Genomic DNA, 20,395 nt, shown 5'->3' with positions numbered 1-20,395 from the left:
CTTTCGAGTTAAGGCGGGATTGAACAGCAGTAGGGCAGTTTAGGGGATGTTGATCCCAATACAGTCTAGAGAGGGTTACGTAGAGTAGCAGGTTCATCACCCTGTTACAGGGGCTCATCAGTGCAGTGTAACTGTACTCCGATTAGTGTAAAGCTCAGGAGAGTAAGTAAATACAATATGTATAATCTGCTCTTGTTTGTGCATGGGTACTCCTGAGATGAATGAGTCATACTGATTCCAACCCTTTGTTAATACCAAGTTCCATGACAACCGAATTCATAGCTCTCCAGATATATTAGAACATGTAAGTGTAAGAGATTTAATAGAAGGTTTACAGTTTCAGGGATTTGTAGTACTATTGATAAAAATAAAAAATCAGTTTTGCAATATCTGAAGTTGGTATCTTACCTCACAGAGACAATCAAACTGTTGTTCATCTTCAGTTGCATCAGATTGGGTAAATAGGTACCTGTAGGATAATAGGCACTTTGTTTTAGCATAAAGAAGACACTCAACAGACATCACAGGTTCAACATGGCATTTATCCATACATTCTTTACATGCTTTTAAATCTTGATCACTACCATATACAATGAGCTACTGCTGAGACTGACACTAAATATTTCATATGTGCATACAAATAGTGCCTACATATTTAAGTAGGACAAACAATGCTTTCATTTATTGCATCCTGCAGCAGTTGTGAATTGTGACTTCACTGCATAAAACTCTAAAACATGGCATTTATATAGTGCTGTAGAATGTTGTCACATTTTGTTCCTGCTACAAGACAAGCCAATGACAAGGGTCTATAAAATGGGAAATTATTTGTTTTACTGTAGAAGTTGTTTCTCCTTCAATGGTACTGCAATAGGGCATTTTTGCAGACTTGACTATTGTCACATTCTTAGTTTTTCCACGTGAATCGAATCCTATCTAGGTCCACTTGTGCAATTTTGCTAATTGACTTTGCATCCAATTTTTCATCCTTAAAGAATGCCATCTTTTATTATTTTTCATATCTCATAATGCTAAACAGCATATTGAAGATGGCACTTACATTAAAAATGGGTGGAAGTAGGAAAAATTGCCTTAAAATCAGCCTACAAAGGAAAAAATATGAATGTGTTAATAGTCCTGTTCATTTTGGCAAATATGTCCTATGGTAGTTCAATTAAAGGTGAAACAACTCCCATAGTAAATATTTCATTTTTGGCCGACACATGTAAGCAAAATGCCCATGTAAAGCTGAATGCAATATACACTATTGGGACATATGAATACATACAGTATTTCACTGTATTATGCATTGTTCCTCACTATCTTGTAAAGCGCTTTGTGATGGTGGTCCACTATGAAAGGCGCTATATAAAATAAAGATTGATTGACACTCCACTGCAGTAAAATAAAAAAATAATATCTCAACCCCTGCCATTCTGCATTCAAATATAAAATACATTGGTACACTTGTGTGATATTTAGACTTACTGGCCTGACAAAACAAAGACTGCACAATAAGCCACTCTCAACATAATTAGATGCAGCCACAAAACATTTAGAAACATAAAAAAATGCAATGAGTTGCTGTATTTCATATATACTTTAAATATGCAGTAGTACTGAAATGATGTTAAAATATTCAGCTATGCTAATCTAATTTGACAGGGTTTATGAAGCTGGCACTTCCAGAGCTGTGTTCTCACCGATATTTCCTAGGCTGTTTTCCCGCGTATCCACACACATCTCCAGAACCTTGACTAGTCGCAGATCATCAACGCCCGCCAGAGCTTGCTGGGGATGATTAATGTACATTGATGTAAGATCTTCACATCTAACACTTCACATAACTTATCTCACACATATGTCATGACAGTGTGAGAGTTTTTCATGTAAAACAGGAATTGTGTTTGGGTGGTTTGTAATGCTTGTTTCGTGAGCAAACTCAAAGCTTCATAGCATCCTTATGAAAGCTTATTACAGTAAAAGCATAGCAAAGTGCAATAGAGCATAGTTAAAGCATACATAAGCATTGCAAAGCCCAAGAGGTACGGTAAAGCATTTAAAAAAAAGAACATGACAAACCATGGTAAACTAGGGTAAATGCATACTATATCCATGGGAAAACTGAGGAATTACTGTGCAAATTTACTGTGGTAAACTTTACAAGGGCAACACCAGCATCAAAACATCTAAATTGTCAAAGTAAACATAACTACCACAAAATTATTTATAGTATGTTAATTCCATCGTATCATAGGTTAATCCATCATAGGTTAGGTGTGTTTGAAATTAGGATGTTTGGAAACATAAATCATGCAACTACATTATCTCAAACACCTAGCTTATTACTGTACAGTATGTCTGCAGAACAGCAAAAGAAGATAGTATTGGGTGCTAAGAGTACAACATAAATGTGCCAAAAACATGTGGTCATATGTTACCAGATTAGGCAAAAAAGTAATTTGTTTGGTTGTTTGTTCATTTATAGCATGTATAGTAAATTGCAGCCTGGCCCATGCAAAAGGAAAAACAACATTATGACATCAGTGTCAGTGAAAATTATAGCTTTTCTTTTTTCCTTTTTTTTTGCAAACGGTTGATTTGTTGTTCTGCTTTATATGGTGAAGATTCCAAGTATTATAAAAAATAAAACACAGACTGCATCCTTTTTGGGTTCCTCATTCCAAAAATGTTCTGATCCTGTCTGTCTGTCTGTCTGTCACATTCCACATGGTGAATATGATAACTGCCTAGATTTAGCACCAGTCTGCTTCCAAACTCTTATAGATGTTTTGGATTGCATTTGGCTGTAATCCGGTAAACTCTATTTTAGATATTTGAACCTTTTAGCTATTTCGTAATTATTAAGTGATTATTAAGCGATTATGAGGGCTCTTTGTATGTTTGTGCACTGGTGATTTTTTTTTGTTTATGTTAACAATAGCACAGTCACTCTGTAATCTTCGCTCTCTTTCAAGCAATTGTGGCAAATTTTGAGGTAGTTTTGTGATGTGAACTAAAAACCAGACATTCAGAGGTGAAAGGCATACAAAGCTAGTGAATAAACCAGCTGTGCTCCATAAATTAAAAAAAAAATACTTTCTTCATGATAGAGAAATATTCCATGATTGTTTATTAATATACCCCCATTTTTCAATTTGAAATGCCCAATTCAAATAATGCCTCATTGCTGTAACTGAAGGTCCAGCTAATGAACCCCGCAGGCAAAGGCCCAGCTTGGGAAGTCTACCCTAGACGGGTGGTAAGGTGCATAAATGATTTTCCTCATTAACTACACAGGCTCGCCAATGCAGTGCTTCCTTTGGGCCCAACATTGGCAACTCAGCTGAAGTTTCTATTTTCATTTGCTTCCCTTCACTGAAATATATTTTACTGTCTGCCATTCACTGAGCCTTTTGTCTCAACATAATCTAAATCAGACCAAAGCAAAGTGCCAATAAATCAGTTCTCCCAGCAGCTTAATGGCCAGATACCACTCAATGTACTCAGCTGGCCTTATTCGCCTGAAAGCAATCTTACAGAAGTGGCTTGTGGCATGCCATAGAGGCCCCTGTGCCAGCTGATTTATAGGCTGCTTGAATCAAATGAAAGAGAACAAATCTGTCTTTTTTTCCCAAAGCAAAAGGACAACAATGCTTCTCAAAAAGTGGGATCTAGTGCATATCATATTTAAAGATAGAGTGGTTTAAACTCCTGTTTGTTAATGTATTCTTATTGCCATGTATGTACAGTATATGTTACAGGTATGTACAGTATATGCATGGGTGAATAATTCATCAAGGTGTACCTGCAATTACCCACAAATATAGGAGGTTAATGCAATCCAGATGGCATTAACACTAAAACCCCTTCTCTCTTGTACAAGGTAGCTCCTTTTGACTGGAAGGCTTATGATGCAGAATTATATGGTCCTTTGATAGAACCAACTTCATTCCTTTGGGGGGTTCCCCACTGATGATGGAAACATAATGAGGCTTGGGAACCCATTGATATGCAAAATAGTGAATTCTGGCCAACTCAGATATTTTGGATGGAAGGAATACCTAATAAAATAGCCCTCTGTGCTCAAATTGAAATGCATGAACATAATAGTTATCAGTCCAGAATCATTGCTCCCTGTGAGAGACTCTCTCTGAAATGGCAGGCACATACCCAGCTTAAAGTATGAATATCAGAAGTGTGGAACTAGGCTGCCACAAGCAGAGCCAAAAACATGCCCTGTCTGCACTCACATGGTGAAGCATTGCAAAATGCTGTTTGAACGCAATGATGTACAAGGATTATCATTCTCTCATTTGAATGTTGAACCAGACAATGTGAAGAGAATTGAATGTATGGGGTGTGAAGTAGATCACCTAGTTAAGTGGCTCATCTGGGAAAATTGGAATGCAAAGATGGGAGCCCTGTTAGCATGGCTCAAGTTTAAAGCTGTCCCCCACACTTGCGATGCTCAGCGCTGGACTCCAGACCCTGTGGTGGCATTTACAGACCCAGACAGCAGAACCGGACATAGACTTTCAATCCTGTTGGAAGCAGTCCGATATCCTGGTGCAAACTGGACACTGTGATTAGACGACCATTGTTAAAAGTAACTGTTCAGGGCAATAATATTATAGTGTTGTAAAACTCTGTCCTGCTTTAGAAATTGTTAAAACATGCAGAAATGTTATTGCAGAAATCTGTGTTAGCCTAAATAAAGTTTCTGCAAGAATACTGCCCTAATGTAATAATCCCGGTGGGGCCCCTCATCTAAAGTCTATTATTAGCATAACATCTCAACCCAGACAGGTGCCCCTCGCTTGTAATTCTTATCTAAGACTGTTCCAAGATCTTCTTTGTACCAGAAGGATATGTTTTATCAAGCAAAGCTAAATGTACTGACATAAACAAATGCGTTAACTTAAAGACAGGTTGGTTGTTTACGTGACACCCAGTACTGTAAAATGCTCTAAAAATGCAGTGGCTTAACCAGGGTATCTTGTATTCAATGCATCCTTTAAGTAACTTATAAGTTTATCTTTAAATAGGCTGTAGATGTTGTCATGCTTGGGTGCATTTAAGTGGAGATACTCAGTACCTACGCTACAAATGAAAAACCAAACATCCACTTAACACCTACAATACACTGTTTAGGACTGATGAGGCAAAATGGTTTTAAAGAGATTTTTTAGAGACTAGAACAGTTTTGTGTTTACCAGCTTCTCAGGAGATAGATACTCATCCACTAGCAGCTCATTGTCTTCATCCGGACTTGGGTTCATTACAGCTGATCCACTGAATTCTGTTACCCAGACTCTGGCTGTGTCTGGCCTCATGAATGGGTCCTGAGGAGATTCCATTGCACTGCTACAGCACCTGCTATTTGGGATATAAATGATGGTTGTGTTAGTGATCAGTGATATATATCATTGAAGGAAACCTGTGCATAAATCCGTCTTGGCAAGGCCACTAAAAACGTCAAGGCCAAAGTGTAGGATGTGGAATTTTGCTTTGGATTCATATATAAAGCTAATTATTGGCCACAGAAAGAAAAACACAGTTTAACTTAACAATAACTATTCATTTATTCAGAAAATGCTGTTTTTTTGGGGGGGGGGGGGGTTTGACAACCAGCAGCCTAGACAGGTCTCTAGACTAACTTTTTGCCTTACGAGCCAATGGCTTAGGCCAAAAAAAGACTGGTGGCCAAATTCAATTGTTGGATGCTTCTTTAAGAGCACAAGTGTACTCACTTGTTTGTTGTTTCATTCTGTTCAATATAAAGTGTTTAAACTAAATGCGATCGATGGGTTGGAAAAGGGCGAGAAGCTTTTAGATATACTGATGGACTTCAGTGGTTCAAAACGCAAGATGTAGACAACAATAATTCAAATTCTGAATCTGAAGTCTTTATTGCTTTTGCAAAGAAAGTCTGACTCAAACCAACAGAAAGCAAAAGTAGAAGGTAGACTATGTGTTTTACCTGCAGCCAAGCCTACACTGTAAAGTGTTCTATGTTAATTAAAAACAATATTTAATACTGTAAAGTGTGTGCAGTATATGTAAGGTACTGTGTATAATAACGTGTCAATGCGGCACCATTACCTATTTTGTGTTATTGTGTACTTAGTGGGCTAAAGTAAAATGAGAGTGCGCTGGGTATTCATTTGATTTCACTACTGTATACTGTGCAGATTTAGATTTTTGCATAATGTAATGTGCACAAAGAACACATTAAAGCACTAAAAAGTATGTATGCGACTTTTAATTATTATTATTTATTCATTGTTTTTTAAACAGACACCTTGTTATTTCGGACAACCTGGCTGTCTACCGACTCGCCCATGAGTATATTATCGCTGCAGAACGAAGTCTCCCACAGAAAAGCTCCCACAATGTAGCTCCAACAGGGTAGTGCTGCGTGCGTAACTCGTAATTTACGTAGTTCTTCATTGACCCTCAACACAACTACCACGTGACCATAATACCCCATGAACCTTAGGTTTAGGGTTAGGTGGTTGTTGTGTGTATTTAAAGTTACGGCCAATACCCCACAAACCTTAGGTTTAGGGTTAGATTAATGTTATGAAATAAACTTAGTTTTAATAAATAAATGTATCACCCTTATCATGTGATCGGGCTGTAGCATATAATGATGACATCGGTCCATTACAACTCGAGTTGCGCACGCAGCACTACCCTGTGGGAGCTTTTTGTTCTGCAGCAACACCCTTCTCGATTCACCCGGTGTAGAAATGTGGTACATTGTCAGAATGTGGTACGTATACTCGTTTAACACCAGCAAATGGTATGCTGTTGCTGTGATTGACTACTGCACAAATCACTACGAACAAGCCAAACTGTAAATAGACCACAAAATTGTACATGTTTACAATGTTCGATAACCAATGTGTTGCTCAGCAGTTAGTCATATACATTAGCTGAACTATGAAAAATATTATGTTAAAAAGATCTTTAAGGGCCAAACTCAGTACATCGTACCGCGTTCAATGGTCATTTCCTTGTTTTCTGAGCTAAAATAATTTGCTCATGCCCGTACAGTACACGGCGTAGCACAAATAATACCACACCCGGTTCAACACATTTTTGCGGAAAATTATATTTCGATAGAAAGAGATTCCAGTTTTACACATTCTCACCCACCACATCACCTCCCAGAAATGTGGTAGCCTTATATTTGCACGAGCAATGAGTGCCGCTGTTGTATTAATATAAAGTTGCCAAGTGACCAACATGTCATAAACAATAGTGTACACACGTTAGTTAAAATTAATTTTAAACATTATTATAATAATAGTATATAGCATCGCGTAGTAAATAAGCATAGCAAAAGCCCAGGCAAGCATGCTAAAACTAGAACTGAAAAAAATACTGTAGAAATGTATTTACCATGGTAAACAAAGGGTACCGGTAAGTTGCTGTAAAGTATTTGTGTATTTGTGTTAAACTCATCAAAGTATTACGATCAATCATAAAAATATGCATTCGCTTAATATTAAACAACATAACATTTGTTCACTATTATGCGACTTCTTAACATTTATACTAAACTTCCTAATACAATTATACTAAACTACAGTAACACAAGCTTTTGTTTTTTTGCTGTTAATATTTTAAGAAAATACACTCAATGCAAATATAATTTAAGTTTGCTTACCTTCAGAAAAGAAATGATTCCTTCCTTATACATTTTATTCATCCAATGAAGTCCCAAACGTAACTCGGCACACAGTTTGGTTAGCAACGGGAGATGAGCTTCCTGGAGACACAGCGGAATGCGAAAGGAATTATGGGAATTGTAGTTTATACGGTGAGACTCACTCAATAGCGCTTTTCATAGTGGACCACCATCACACAGCGCAGTAAAACTAAAATCTGTGATACTTTAAATACAAAGACGTGCATAATACATGACATACGGTAAAAAAAAAAAAAGTCTAATACAATACAGTGAAAATGCATAATACATGAAACACAGCAGATATCAGGCTTAAAGAGCATGGAAAGCAAGAGAGAACATGTGGGTCTTGAGAGCTGATTTAAAGCGAGCGACGGTGGGAGCATCACGCACCAAAGCTGGGAGAGAGTTTCAAATAGTCGGAGCCATGAATCTAAACGAGCGTTCTCCAAGTGTGCACTTGAGGGATCTTTACCGACAGTTTCCCTCACAAAAACCCAAACCCTACCCGTCCAACGATTGCAATGAACCTTGACATGAACAGGCACAGGTAGTAAGTGGTATATAGCTGATGCTGATGTACTTAATTCATGACAGTGTCACCTCGTTGGATCTCCTATCGAAGGCTTGGGGATTAATTGTCATTTTTAATGAAACGATACATTGCCATTTATTATTTATTCTGCTACTATGTACACACATATAGGACATGGTCTAATTTGATCATACCGATAGCTCATGACATACATTTACATCTGTAGAGGGTGATATCTTACTCACATATCAGTACATGTTTAACATGGAAGGCTAGGCTTAAGAACATCCCTCTCTTTTTTTGGTGTTGTTCTTCTTAATCTTACTTTTAAAACCCAGGACGCTCATCATTGCTACGTGTTTTTTTGGATGAGAAAATAGGTGTTTTGTAAAGTTACATTTTACTCCACATGTAATAATTCGTTTTATGATAAATACAGACAGCTGGTGTTAACAAAAGGTAAAGTATACTGTAGAGCTAGGTACATTTTTTAAACTATATGCTGACTGCACATTTTTTCCATTGAAGTAGCGTTATACATGTCCTATTTTGCTACCGGTAGCAAATTTAGACGAAGTAGCAAAAATTGACATTAATACTTTGTACCCGCGTTTTATTTGGAAAAGCCCTGGCCAATCAAAACTCAAAGGAGCGCTGGTCTTAGCGGCTCGAGTGATGCGTTCATGGGGCGGGGATGAAGTGCAGCCTGGGCGTGGGCTGCAGTATTTACACAGCATTGTAAGCAACGGGTTAATGAATGATCAGTCACTGGAACATTTCTGGGAAAAGTGCAAGAAAAGTGATATGTGAAAAAAAAACAGCAAAATATCAAAGATTAATAAAATATTCATTCAGCCGCTGGATTATTCCATTAGATTCCAGCTTCCAGTGGACTGCCTCTTTTTTACTGCTCAAGACTGCGGAGTGGTAAGTACATACTGCCCGTGCTTTTTCTGATTTACAGTCAAGACGACCTCAGTATCTACGCTATTGTTAAAATAGAAACACTTCACGTGTAGCGATGAAGTTGAAATGAATGTACGAATGAATGAATGAATGTAGTGTTGCAATGGCAGTTAATTTTGCACTGGAGATAAAAAAAACAATACGATATGCCTCTTCGCCTTATTTCCAAGTTGTTCGCAATGAAATACACAGTAGCCTATGGGCGATGTGGTATAGTATGAATCGTTTTGTCTAAGGAATTCGCTATGATATAACCAGCGTATTTTAAGAAGTCCAAATTGAAACTTTATCCCACATAACCGTGTTGGATTGCAGTCGCACAGAAGCGAAAAGCTTAATTTGATTCAAATTACGTAGACATTTCATTAATTAACCATTTTAAGTTGTAGCCATTGCTTGTTATATTTGCAAGAAACATTGTCTTTTTGTTGTTGTTTTGTTATGCACTGAAGCGTTTCTTTGCTGACAGTTTGTATTTTCCTCCTGGTTGTTGCTCACACGACACACAGCACAGATCCAGCGGGCTAGGGTGACGCCCCGGCAGAACAAAACCGAAACCTTTCAATTGGGAACACTGCGGAAGTAGAATTCCTGTACATTTCATTTGTTAAAAATAAACTCTTACTTTTAATGTTGCAAAGCACATTTTTTTTTTATAAACGGTCAATATTATTATTTCCAATGTAAATAAAAACAACGCTGATATTAAATACAAAATGTTGTTCAATCTTTCCAAACTGCTTCTACGTTTTTTCTCTTAATGATAAAATGTTAATATGCAATTAATCCATATTCAATAAAGAATGTATGTATTTTGTAAATTGATTGAGCTTTTAGAAAAATACTAGCTCTTTATCGTATTTTTTCTATACGAAGCGACAGTATTGTACAAGAGCTTGGCTGTCATGATTGAGAAGAAACCTCATGAACTATTTTTGTTGACAGTTTTACCACTTGTTAAATATAAAATATAGCTGATTTTAGACAGCAGTAATCCGATCATCAGACTTTGTATTGCCTCAATATATGACTATGAGCTGGACAGACCTTTTGCTTATTTCAGTCCAGTAGTATTATGAAGTGTGATTTCAGTAACACAGCAGTACACCACTGGTAATGAAAATGTGCCTAGAGAGGTTAATGGTACAGGTGATTCAAGAATGGTAAATTGTATTTTATTGTTTAACATTAGAAATTTAGAATGACTACATTCTTACCATTAAAATACAATTACTACACTCACTGTGGCCTAACATTGCTAATGTTTACAACGACTTCTGGCACACAGAGAATGGAACGTTCATTTTCTAAAATTTGATGTCACCACACTATACTTTTCAAGATTTTGGAACTGCACGTTCCAAGCGTGTAAGGAATCCTACATCTTTCACCAGACATATTGTTTTTGGTTTGTAATAAAACCACCCCCTTCTTCTTTGTCTAAACTTAAGGCATACAACTAAAGCCCCTTTTACAATGGCACTCCTACCCAGGTTTGGACCCTGGTCCCAGCGACCCACCGCAGGATTTAGGTTAACACACTTTGACCCGGGTTGAGCGAGACAAAATGCACGACAGCAGTTCATGAGCAATAACAAACAGTCACACCTACGTGAAGGTTTCGCTTCCGCAAGTAACATTTCTGTTTAGCCATATTTTTATTGATTGAGACACAGCATGAGCCAGATTGCAGCAGGGATGTAGAAAAATTGAATCAGCATTTGGTCCGACAGTTCAATCCAGAGAATCTTGGATGGAAGTGTCTGTAACAAGCTGCTTCCAGGGCATTGATACACCCATTGTGTGCTTGCATCTGTCACCCAGGTCAACCCTGCTTTATGAAAAGCAGTGTGAAATCGCGTAGCCAACCCGCATGTTTATATTGTAATCTTGACATTTTCTATCAATCGATTAATCATCCTATCTATTAATCAATTATTCACACCTGTTTGCCAGTAATATGAAATCCTATTGAAAGACAATTGCAAGTAAAACAAAGTATTAACATAATGCTATTGTAGCAGTCTGATCGGTGAAAGAAAATCACTTCCAGACAGGCAACGTTTGTTCTTGCGTCTCCCGGATATACAGTAACTTGATTATGCCTTTTCCTTTTTTTTTAAAAATAAATTTAGTCGTTGCCTTATTTTTATTATTTTCTCCCAATTTGGAATGTCCAATCATTTTTTAGGCTCAGCTCACTGCTACCACCCCTGCGCTGACTAGGGAGGGTGAAGACGAACACACACTGTCCTCTGAAGCGTGTGCCATCAGCCAACCACTTTTTTTCACACTGTGGACTCACCATGCAGCCACCCAAGAGCTACAGCGTCGGAGGACAACGCAGCTCTCGGGCAGCTTACAGGCAATCCCGCAGGTGCCCGGCCAGACTACAGGGGTCGCTGGTGCACGGTGAACCGAGGACACCCCGGCTGACCTAACCCTCCCCCCCCGGGCGATGCTCGGCCAATTGTGCGCCACCCCCTGGGAGCTCCCATCCACTGTTGGCTGTGGAATAGCCTGGAGTCAAACCGGCGACGTCCAGGCTATATAGCGCATCCTGCACTCCACGCAGCGCGCCTTTACTGGATGTGCCACTCGGGAACCCCGATATTATGCCTTTTCCAATCATACAAACAGGAATATGAATTGATATTCATGGGGTATGAAGCTGCCAAAGTAACTTACTAAGTTTCTTGTACCACAACCTTCTCCCTATAACTCCTCTACCATCCCTGCAAGCACTGCGGCACATAACATCACTCTCTTAAAGCTACAGCAGCTCAAATATAAATCATTAGAAAATGATTCAGTATTACCAGCCAATCAGCTTCCAGCTATAGCATGCATTAATACACAGTAGATGCCCGCTGGAATGTCAGCGCATCAGCGTGAATCAAATTTAAAATCAATCTGCCCAAGTACTGACTTTTTCGTTTTAACTTGCTGTATTTTTAAACAAAGACACAATTGGTCCAAATTAATTATTTTATCCACCAAAACCAGCCAATCAATACTTTGCATCCATGAAAGCAACCAATCATAGTCGGAATATGCTGTTTACATGGCGGAATATATATTGGGATCATTCAGTATTCCGAATACTAGTGGAATATTACTGGCCATGTAAACGCACTGATTGTATTTCAGTAGTAATCTGTGACAAACCAGTTTCTTGTCAGATACCACCCTGTAGTGTGCTGATCATGCAGGACAGGTTAACCAAAACATAGTTTTATCGCGGAGAGTGCCGCACCATATTTAGCCATTTTTATAGCTGTTTTGGCTGCCACTGTACTACCACTGAGTGTTTTTTATAGTTCAGGATAATTGCTGCATTGAGCTTCAGTACAGCCTGTGTACTGGCCTGCTATGTTAGGGCCAGACTCGGATCTTGCAGTTGAAAGGTTAGAGAGGGAAGAGTGAAATGGTCAGTTTTGTGTGAAGCACTGCCATTACGTGTTCTGACCCCTGTCAGTGAGATGAAGTTAAAAGCAACCACAAATTCAGATGAACCTGGCTCTTGCACAGTGATGAAGACACTCCCTTGTTATGTGCGTGAGCTCCGGTTTGCGCCCAGTCTCCATTCAGGTCACACATATATTCTTGTGCTGTTACAGGTAATAGCAGGAGCTCACAGAGTGCGCTTTATGAGGATGTAAAGAGACACATAAAATGCTACAGAAAAGGCATTACTTTGTCTTTGTTGTATCCTGTGTTATCCGCATTGCAGCGATGTATTTTTTTATTCACACATTATCAGCCAGGGAATTTTTTCTTCTAAACATTGCAGTGTGTCCAGATCATGTTCCCTCCCTGAACAACGCTGCAGCTCTGCTTTGAAATGAGTGGCGTATAAAAATATCAAAACAATCAGAATTCTGCATAAAAATATAATAGCGCAATACAGACAACACAGGATGTAGCAAAGGTAAAGTAATGTGTTTCTTGTGAACACTGCTGGGGGTTCTGGAACACTAAGTTAATGACTAAGGATAGATTTATTTTCCTGTTGGAATTTAACCAGATTTTAGCTAGATCTTTTTCAAAGTACTTGGCCTACAAGTAACAAGAACCATGTTCTCCATGCTGGCTTACTGGTAGTGCTACCCTCTACTGCATTGCTTACCTGCAACAAGAGGTGGCAGCTCCAGGGATTTACCAGGTCCAGTCCTCCCACAAGGGCCCTGTTTCATGGTAATTAACCACGCAAAAAAAATCAGACTGATCAGGCAGTCGCAACAAATGTTCAAGTCTCCCGCAGGCAATCAAGGACTCTAAAACCATAGATATTTTTAAGAAACGACTAAAAACACATTTTTACCTTTTGACATTCCACCAGAGTTAGGTTTTTATGTAATTTGGAATTATGTATCGCTTTGTTTTATACTAAAAATATGTATTGTCTGTGTACCTGCTGTGTTTTTACAATTCATTTTGCTGTGTATTTATTTTTACTGTGTTTTATATTGTAAAGCGCTATGAGATGCTCTACATTTAGGTGCTATATAAATTAAAGAATATTATTATATTATTATATTTATTTTTGCTAAATAGCTAGGTTGAAACCTCTGTCGTCCCAAACTGAGACATTGATTCAAGCTTTTTGTTACCTCGAGGGTTGATTTATTGTAATTCCTTGTTTGCTGGCCTCCCAGTTGCAGCTAGTTCAAAATGCTGCAGCCAAAATACTTACACATGCCAAGTCTTCCTGTCACATTTCTCAGGTTTGAAGATCACTACCTTAGCGTTCAGTGAAGCATTGTATAGCATTTCATTCTCAATCTCTTTCACTTTGGAATTCACTTCTGGGTTCTATTTGGAATGGTGAGTCAATCAATATTTTTAAATTTAAGCAGAAAACTTATTTTTCATTGTTGTGGTCATTTAATAGCGAGCAGTTTAGAGATCTTTTCGGATTTGTTATATTTATGTAAAGCACCCTGGGATGCTTGTACATGAAAGACGCTGTATAAATGAAATTAGTATGTAATGGTATTTCAATACCAGTCTCCAGGTGAGGGAGAACATGATATACAGCTGCACGGAGCCTTTGCTTGGGGTTGGCACATGACGGGGCTTAACACTAGAACGACCGCGTTTATAGGCATACCTAGAACAACCATGACTGGTCAATTTGACCGGCTTATTAAATACAACATAAATATTATAATGAAAGGACAAACATAGTTTTATTCAGGAATGTCATATAATATATATATATATATATATATATATATATATATATATATATATATATATATATATATATATATATAATATATATATATGTGTGTGTGTATATACAGGTATATCATATACATACACAACTGTACAATTGAAGCGATATAAATAAGTATAATATTTTTTTTTTTTAAATAAATGGGTTTATATTGCCTAGATAACAAAGCGCATATACGCAACCAAAGCTATGCATTTATACACGCATACTATAATCGAAATGACATGAATAAATAAACATTTGAACAGAATGGGCTTCATTTACAATCGTTTACAAAGTCTAAAGTGCTGGCACAAATCACACAGAACCTGCGCTTTTTGAAATATGCAGTGCACTTACCACAGACTGTCTTTGGGCATTTGACACAGCCATCAACAGTAACCCAGGCTTCTGGCACCAAGTGTTCCATGGGCATATACTAGTACAATGAAAGCTTCTAATTCCTCCAAGTGCATTGACCACCATTCTGCTTCAGAACCAGATTGTTATTGTCTGTCTTTGCTGCCACAGAATCGATGTTTGGTAAAATGTGCAGTAAATCCAAACACTGCTTTGCTGTCCTGCGTCTCGGCTAGCCATTTGCAATATTGTATTGGTTTAACAATTAATTTCTTAGAAAAACGAGTGACTTAGAGTAACTAGAGTGGGCAGCAGTATGGAGTAGTGGTTAGGGCTCTGGACTCTTGACTGGAGGGTCGTGGGTTCAGTCCCAGGTGGGGGACACTGCTGCTGTACCCTTGAGCAAGGTACTTTATCTAGATTGCTCCAGTAAAAACCCTAATGTATAAATGGGTAATTGTATGTAAAAAATAATGTGATATATGAAATAAATAATAATAATAATAATAATAGAGTGCAGACAGACAGCCGGGCGCAGTGAGCTGTCAAGGCTGATTGATGGGCTATCCGGAAGCTCATTGAAACAATAGAAATGTCAACAAACTGCTTACTTGAGGAATGCAGACTGATATAATCAAACTTTAATACATGGCTGCAAGTCCCGACTGATAAAAATAATAATATGTTTTATATGTATCGGTCAATTTGACCGCTCCTGGTTAGAATAGGTATGGCAGTATTTTATCTCGCAAATTTTTGCAGCTATGTGATCCTTTCTTTGTCAGGGTAATTAGTACATATATTTAGGAAAAGTCAGGAAAGCCAAGCTCTGTATCTTAAACGCACGCACCGCAATTTAAATTTAAATTTTAATTTAAATTTTAATTCCAAAAACGGTCAAAATGACCACCTTGTTCATTCTAATGTTAAAGAGTCAGTAACAGGGTTCAGAAAAATAGTGTTACAAGTCCCCACGTGTTGCTACAACTGTTTAAATAACACACCTGTAATTTCTGTTTTCCTTGTTAACATCCTGACAACTTCTTACACCTATAACTTTAAAATCTGTTTCAATGCTCTTTTCAAGATGGCCGCTGTTGTGCACTGGGGTTTGAGATCTATCCTCTAAATCACTGCAGGAAGAGCGGTTTAAAAAAAAAAAAGAAAGTGCTCTGGCTTTTCTGTTCTGTATCACATCATGGATTGTTATTGCTGTGTTACCTGTTTGACAATGTGCGCAATAATTCTTACACTATCTGCACTAGAGTGGGAATTTTGAAAATAACTTGAAACAGACTTTAAAGTTTTAAGTGTAAAAAGTTGTCAGGATGTTAACAATGAAAAGAAAAATTAAAGGTACGTTATTTAAACAGTTGTAACAACACGTGAGAAAAAGGTGAGACTTTTTTTTTCCATGGAAACTGTCCCAATGTAGCCGAATGTCGGCAGATATCAAAACTAGCTCACATTTAAGACCACTTGGTCCCCTTTCAATTGAAAATCACATTTCAGAAAACCAAAAAAAAAAAAATAATACTTTTAGCACACAGAGGAAAGCTACCAATAGCAGCAGACTCACTCACAGTAAATTCAGACTTGTAGCTACAGTACACAGTTTACAAAGCAGGGACAATCACCTGAAAAGATTTACTTTTGACAGCTGCTCTTTCACAGAAAAACACCTGCCTCTCATCTTCTCAGCTGGCTTATTCTTGTTTTGCCCTTTTAATAAAAATCAGCACTCCAACTGGTTCAACAGTCTTTGCAATAGAAAATGTATTTGATTGAAAGTGAGTTATGTGTTCCAATTAATCTTTTTTTAATATATATTACCGCCTATTCAAAGATCTCACAATTAATAACTATATGAATGATGGACACATTGTTAAAATGTATTTGATTTTGAATGGTATTGTTTCATACCATTCGTGAACAAAAACAATTGTTGAATGTCTTCTGCACTCTATCCCATGCTGCACTTGCTTCTGGGTGTCCGTGTAGGATAAACAATTAAGAATGTTTAATGTTTTAGACAATTGCTGTTCCTGAACCTATTTTAAAAAATACAGATATTTCATCAGAAAAATGTTGAGAAACAATGTATTCAACATATTTAAAAGAACTCAAATTTCCAGTAGGTTCACGCATTGGCTCGCATTTGAGTACCAATCAATGCTTTTGCTGACTGACATATTTTCAAAGTTAAATGTCAAAAACACATCTAGTTAAAATGTTTGCCATTAAATTGTAGTTTTTTTTTATTTTTATGTTTTATTTAGAATTATTGAGTGTTTAATAGTTATGGACAATATCTCTCTCAACACAGTAAAATTATTGTGATAATGAACCCTATTCAGAAAACATTAAGTTTTAAAGAATGTTTTTTTAAGGATTGTTTTTTGAAGATCGTTTATAAAGATTTCCTAAAATAAGGCTAGACTTCTAACCTTCAAACAGTTACAAATGAAACCCCAGTACCTATTTCAATATCAACACAGAGACCAGGACACATTTTGGCATGAAATGGAGGGTCAGCAACACTCTTTCACCCAGAATGGCGGGTTGGGTTATGGAATAGCTTGCCATTTTGTTGCTGATTCAGTGAGATCCTTCAAGATCCGTCTAGATTTAGATTTTCTCAGTTAAGTTCCATTACCTTGTTGTCCAGTAAAAATGGACCCTGGCCATAACAATTATTATTATTTATTATTTATTTCTTAGCAGACGCCCTTATCCAGGGCGACTTACAATTGTTACAAGATATCACATTATTTTTTTACATACAATTACCCATTTATACAATTGGGTTTTTACTGGAGCAATCTAGGTAAAGTACCTTGCTCAAGGGTACAGCAGCAGTGTCCCCTACCAGGGATTGAACCCACGACCCTCTGGTCAAGAGTCCAGAGCCCTAACCACTACTCCATGATACAGCTCACACACATTTTAGTTTTTGTCCTTATTTTATGATTCTCTCACTATTTTATGATTTTCCATCACTGTCACATCATTTACATTCCTTTTCATAAATTCATATGTACAGTAAATCAGAGATCCCTTTGCCCTTCCATTAAGCCCTTGCTTTGTTTTTGTTCACCCATTCATAGTTCTAAATTTGAACACGAAAAGCCACGTTTGTCACAGCAAAGCACCGCAGTAACCTGAATTAACCAGTCTCTACGGTAATTGTTATGTCAGTCATGTGATACTTGCAGCTGAGAGTGGAATTAAGATGGCTTCTCACATTGGGGGTTGTCTCAGCTGAGAGCAGCATTATTGATTGGTAATGTTCTGGTTTCTGAATTGAAGAAAGCACTTTAGCTTGGGGCGTTCATCTTTCTGATGAGTGAAATGTGCAGAGCTGTTATTGGGGCATCTGCACGGCTAATAAATTGCTCACACAGATGTGCTACCAAGATGTTGTAATGTTTAGTTCAAGACCATGTGTTGTGCCAGGGTAGAGGGAGGGTGTATGCAGAGCAGAGGCTCTGCACATGGGTGCACGTGTGTGGTGATGGAAATTGTGTTTAATTTTTTGAATGGAAAAGTGTGGAATGTGGCCAGGTGGTAATTGAATGATTGATTGTCAATTGCCTCTGGCCACACCCTATAAAGTTTGTTTTTCCACTTTCAGGACCTTTACTGTACTGCAAAGGCACCAGAACTATCTTGTGGGATAAGCCACAGCTAGATTTAATTATTTATTTTTTTTTTAGATAAAATAGGTAAGAACATGAAAAAAAAGACTGGGAATGAGAAAAGGCCATTCTGTCTATCAAGGCTCATCCCTTGTTAGCACGCCATTCTCCCCTGCTTGGGGGATCAAATTTAAAAGCACAGAATCTAGACTTTTTATGTTCCCAGTGTTTTGGATCCTGCTACTTCACCTTGTAGGCTATTCCATGCATTTATAACTCTCTGTGTAAAAATGTGCTTCCTACCTTACTCTGCTTCCATTTATGCCCTGTTGTTCTGCTCGCTATGCTAACTTTGAAATAGTGTCTTGGTTTAACTTTATCTATTCCATTTAAATGTTTATAGACTTCAATCAAGTCCTCTCTTTCCCTTTTTTCTAGACTGACTATATTTAATTCAACCTTTAATACCAATATATAAACATCAGCATGGCAAATAATTGTTTTTATTACCGTGTTCAAAATGAAACCGTTATATATGTTTTTTTATTATTATTATTTTTTTTTTTTTTTTGCTGACGCCCTTATCCAGGGCGACTTGCAATTGTTACAAGATATCACATTATTTTTACATACAATTACCCATTTATACAGTTGGGTTTTTACTGGAGCAATCTAGGTAAAGTACCTTGCTCGAGGGTACAGCAGCAGTGTCCCCCACTGGGGATTGAACCCACGCCCCTCCGGTCAAGAGTCCAGAGCCCTAACCACTACTCCACACTGCTGCCCTTTTTCAATAAGAAGAACAAGATGTTTAAATTGTGAATGGTTGTTTCTGAGTAGCCTACAGCACTTTCAAAAAACAAAAAAACTAAACAGAGAGTTCAAAGGACACAGGCAGGCACCTCTACAGTGTCCAGAAAAAGGGAACAGAAAAAAGGCTAGAAAACAGATAAACTTCTCGTTTATCTACGGTTTGCAGGAAATAAGATGTCCAACTGTCGTCTGAAGTATTTTGTTAAGCAATGTTTAGTTTTGGAGAAAGTACATATTTGTTTTCAACAGACTACTTGGGACACTGTATTGTGTGAAATAAAAGATTCAAGAAATAAAATGTAAGTACAGTGCTCCCTCTTTATAAGGTGGCCCTTTATATTGTGGAACAGGTTATAAGGTGATACGGTCATGGCTCCCATATGCCCCATAATGCCATTACACTAACACTAGTATTCTCGTTATAAGGCAGAACACAAACAGCACAGTCTCTTAACTATGGCTCCCGACTACAGCGTTATAAAGGGGAGCACTGTATTCATCATTTTTAAAGATGGAAGCCCACTTTTTGTTTAAAAAATAAATTAGCAAGAGCTGTATGTATATGAAGATCACAACCGGGAGTTTACAGTAACATAGACCTGTGTTCAGAATTTCAACAGCTCATTTAGCAGGTAGAAAGCAAGTGTTCAAACTGTTTTATAATTACTTAAAGTCGTCAGTGTTGTGCGTGTATGTCTGTGTGTCATGTGTGAAGGCACTTCACTTTCAACAGTGAAGACGTACAGACAGTGCGGCAGACACCACTCGAAACAGCACACTAACCAAATCTATGTATACTAAATATTCATAACATATTCCAATTTTTTCTGCAAAAGACACAGAAATTGTATTATTTTGTTTTCATGAGATAGTATTTATATTGCAGTTATGTATTTGTAGTGCTGGGACAAATAACCGAATATTCAAACAAATATTTTTTGACATGTATTCGGTTACAAAAATCAGATATTCGTATTCGCTAGAAATGAAAAAAATACCTTGCACTTATTTACCGTCTCACCAGAAGTTTCGCGACAGTATAAAAAATGGCACATGAAAAAAGCTCCATGTGATATGTCAGATTTAATATATATATATATATAAAAAAAAAAAAATTTTGGTTTTGGACAGCAAAAAGTAAACAAACCAGATTATGGAAAGCC

The 20,395-nt window shown here is 37.5% G+C and overlaps 2 protein-coding genes across 7 annotated transcripts in view; one reads left to right on the top strand and one right to left on the bottom strand.

Moving 5' to 3' along the window:
- The window catches only part of LOC117432103 (leucine-rich repeat-containing protein 56-like), a 30,791-nt gene extending 22,958 nt beyond the window's left edge, over nt 1–7,833 (bottom strand). For 2 of the 3 annotated variants that reach the window (XM_059002019.1, XM_059002021.1), the window contains exons 1-4: nt 7,679–7,833; nt 5,217–5,379; nt 1,704–1,791; nt 409–469 (exon numbers count right to left, since the gene is read on the bottom strand). In XM_059002019.1, coding sequence (XP_058858002.1) covers nt 409–469; nt 1,704–1,791; nt 5,217–5,360 — 293 coding nt within the window. In that variant the 5' untranslated portion in view covers nt 5,361–5,379; nt 7,679–7,833. The remainder of the gene's footprint in view (nt 1–408; nt 470–1,703; nt 1,792–5,216; nt 5,380–7,678) is intronic. The other variant, XM_059002020.1, reaches the window with a different exon arrangement.
- Nucleotides 6,687–20,395, top strand: part of LOC117431924 (GTPase HRas) — a 46,868-nt gene continuing 33,159 nt past the window's right edge. The window contains exons 1-2 of one of the 4 annotated variants that reach the window (XM_034053198.3): nt 6,693–6,778; nt 9,110–9,161. The gene's annotated coding sequence lies outside the window, so the exon portion shown is untranslated. Of the gene's footprint in view, nt 6,779–8,930; nt 9,162–20,395 lie in introns of those variants that run through there. The other 3 variants (XM_059002023.1, XM_059002025.1, XM_059002022.1) reach the window with 3 other exon arrangements.

The sequence above is a fragment of the Acipenser ruthenus genome, chromosome 27, assembly GCF_902713425.1.
Source record: "Acipenser ruthenus chromosome 27, fAciRut3.2 maternal haplotype, whole genome shotgun sequence".
NCBI lineage: Eukaryota > Metazoa > Chordata > Actinopteri > Acipenseriformes > Acipenseridae > Acipenser > Acipenser ruthenus.
Note: the sequence above shows the minus strand (reverse complement) of the source record. Positions and strands in the feature narration are given on the sequence as shown.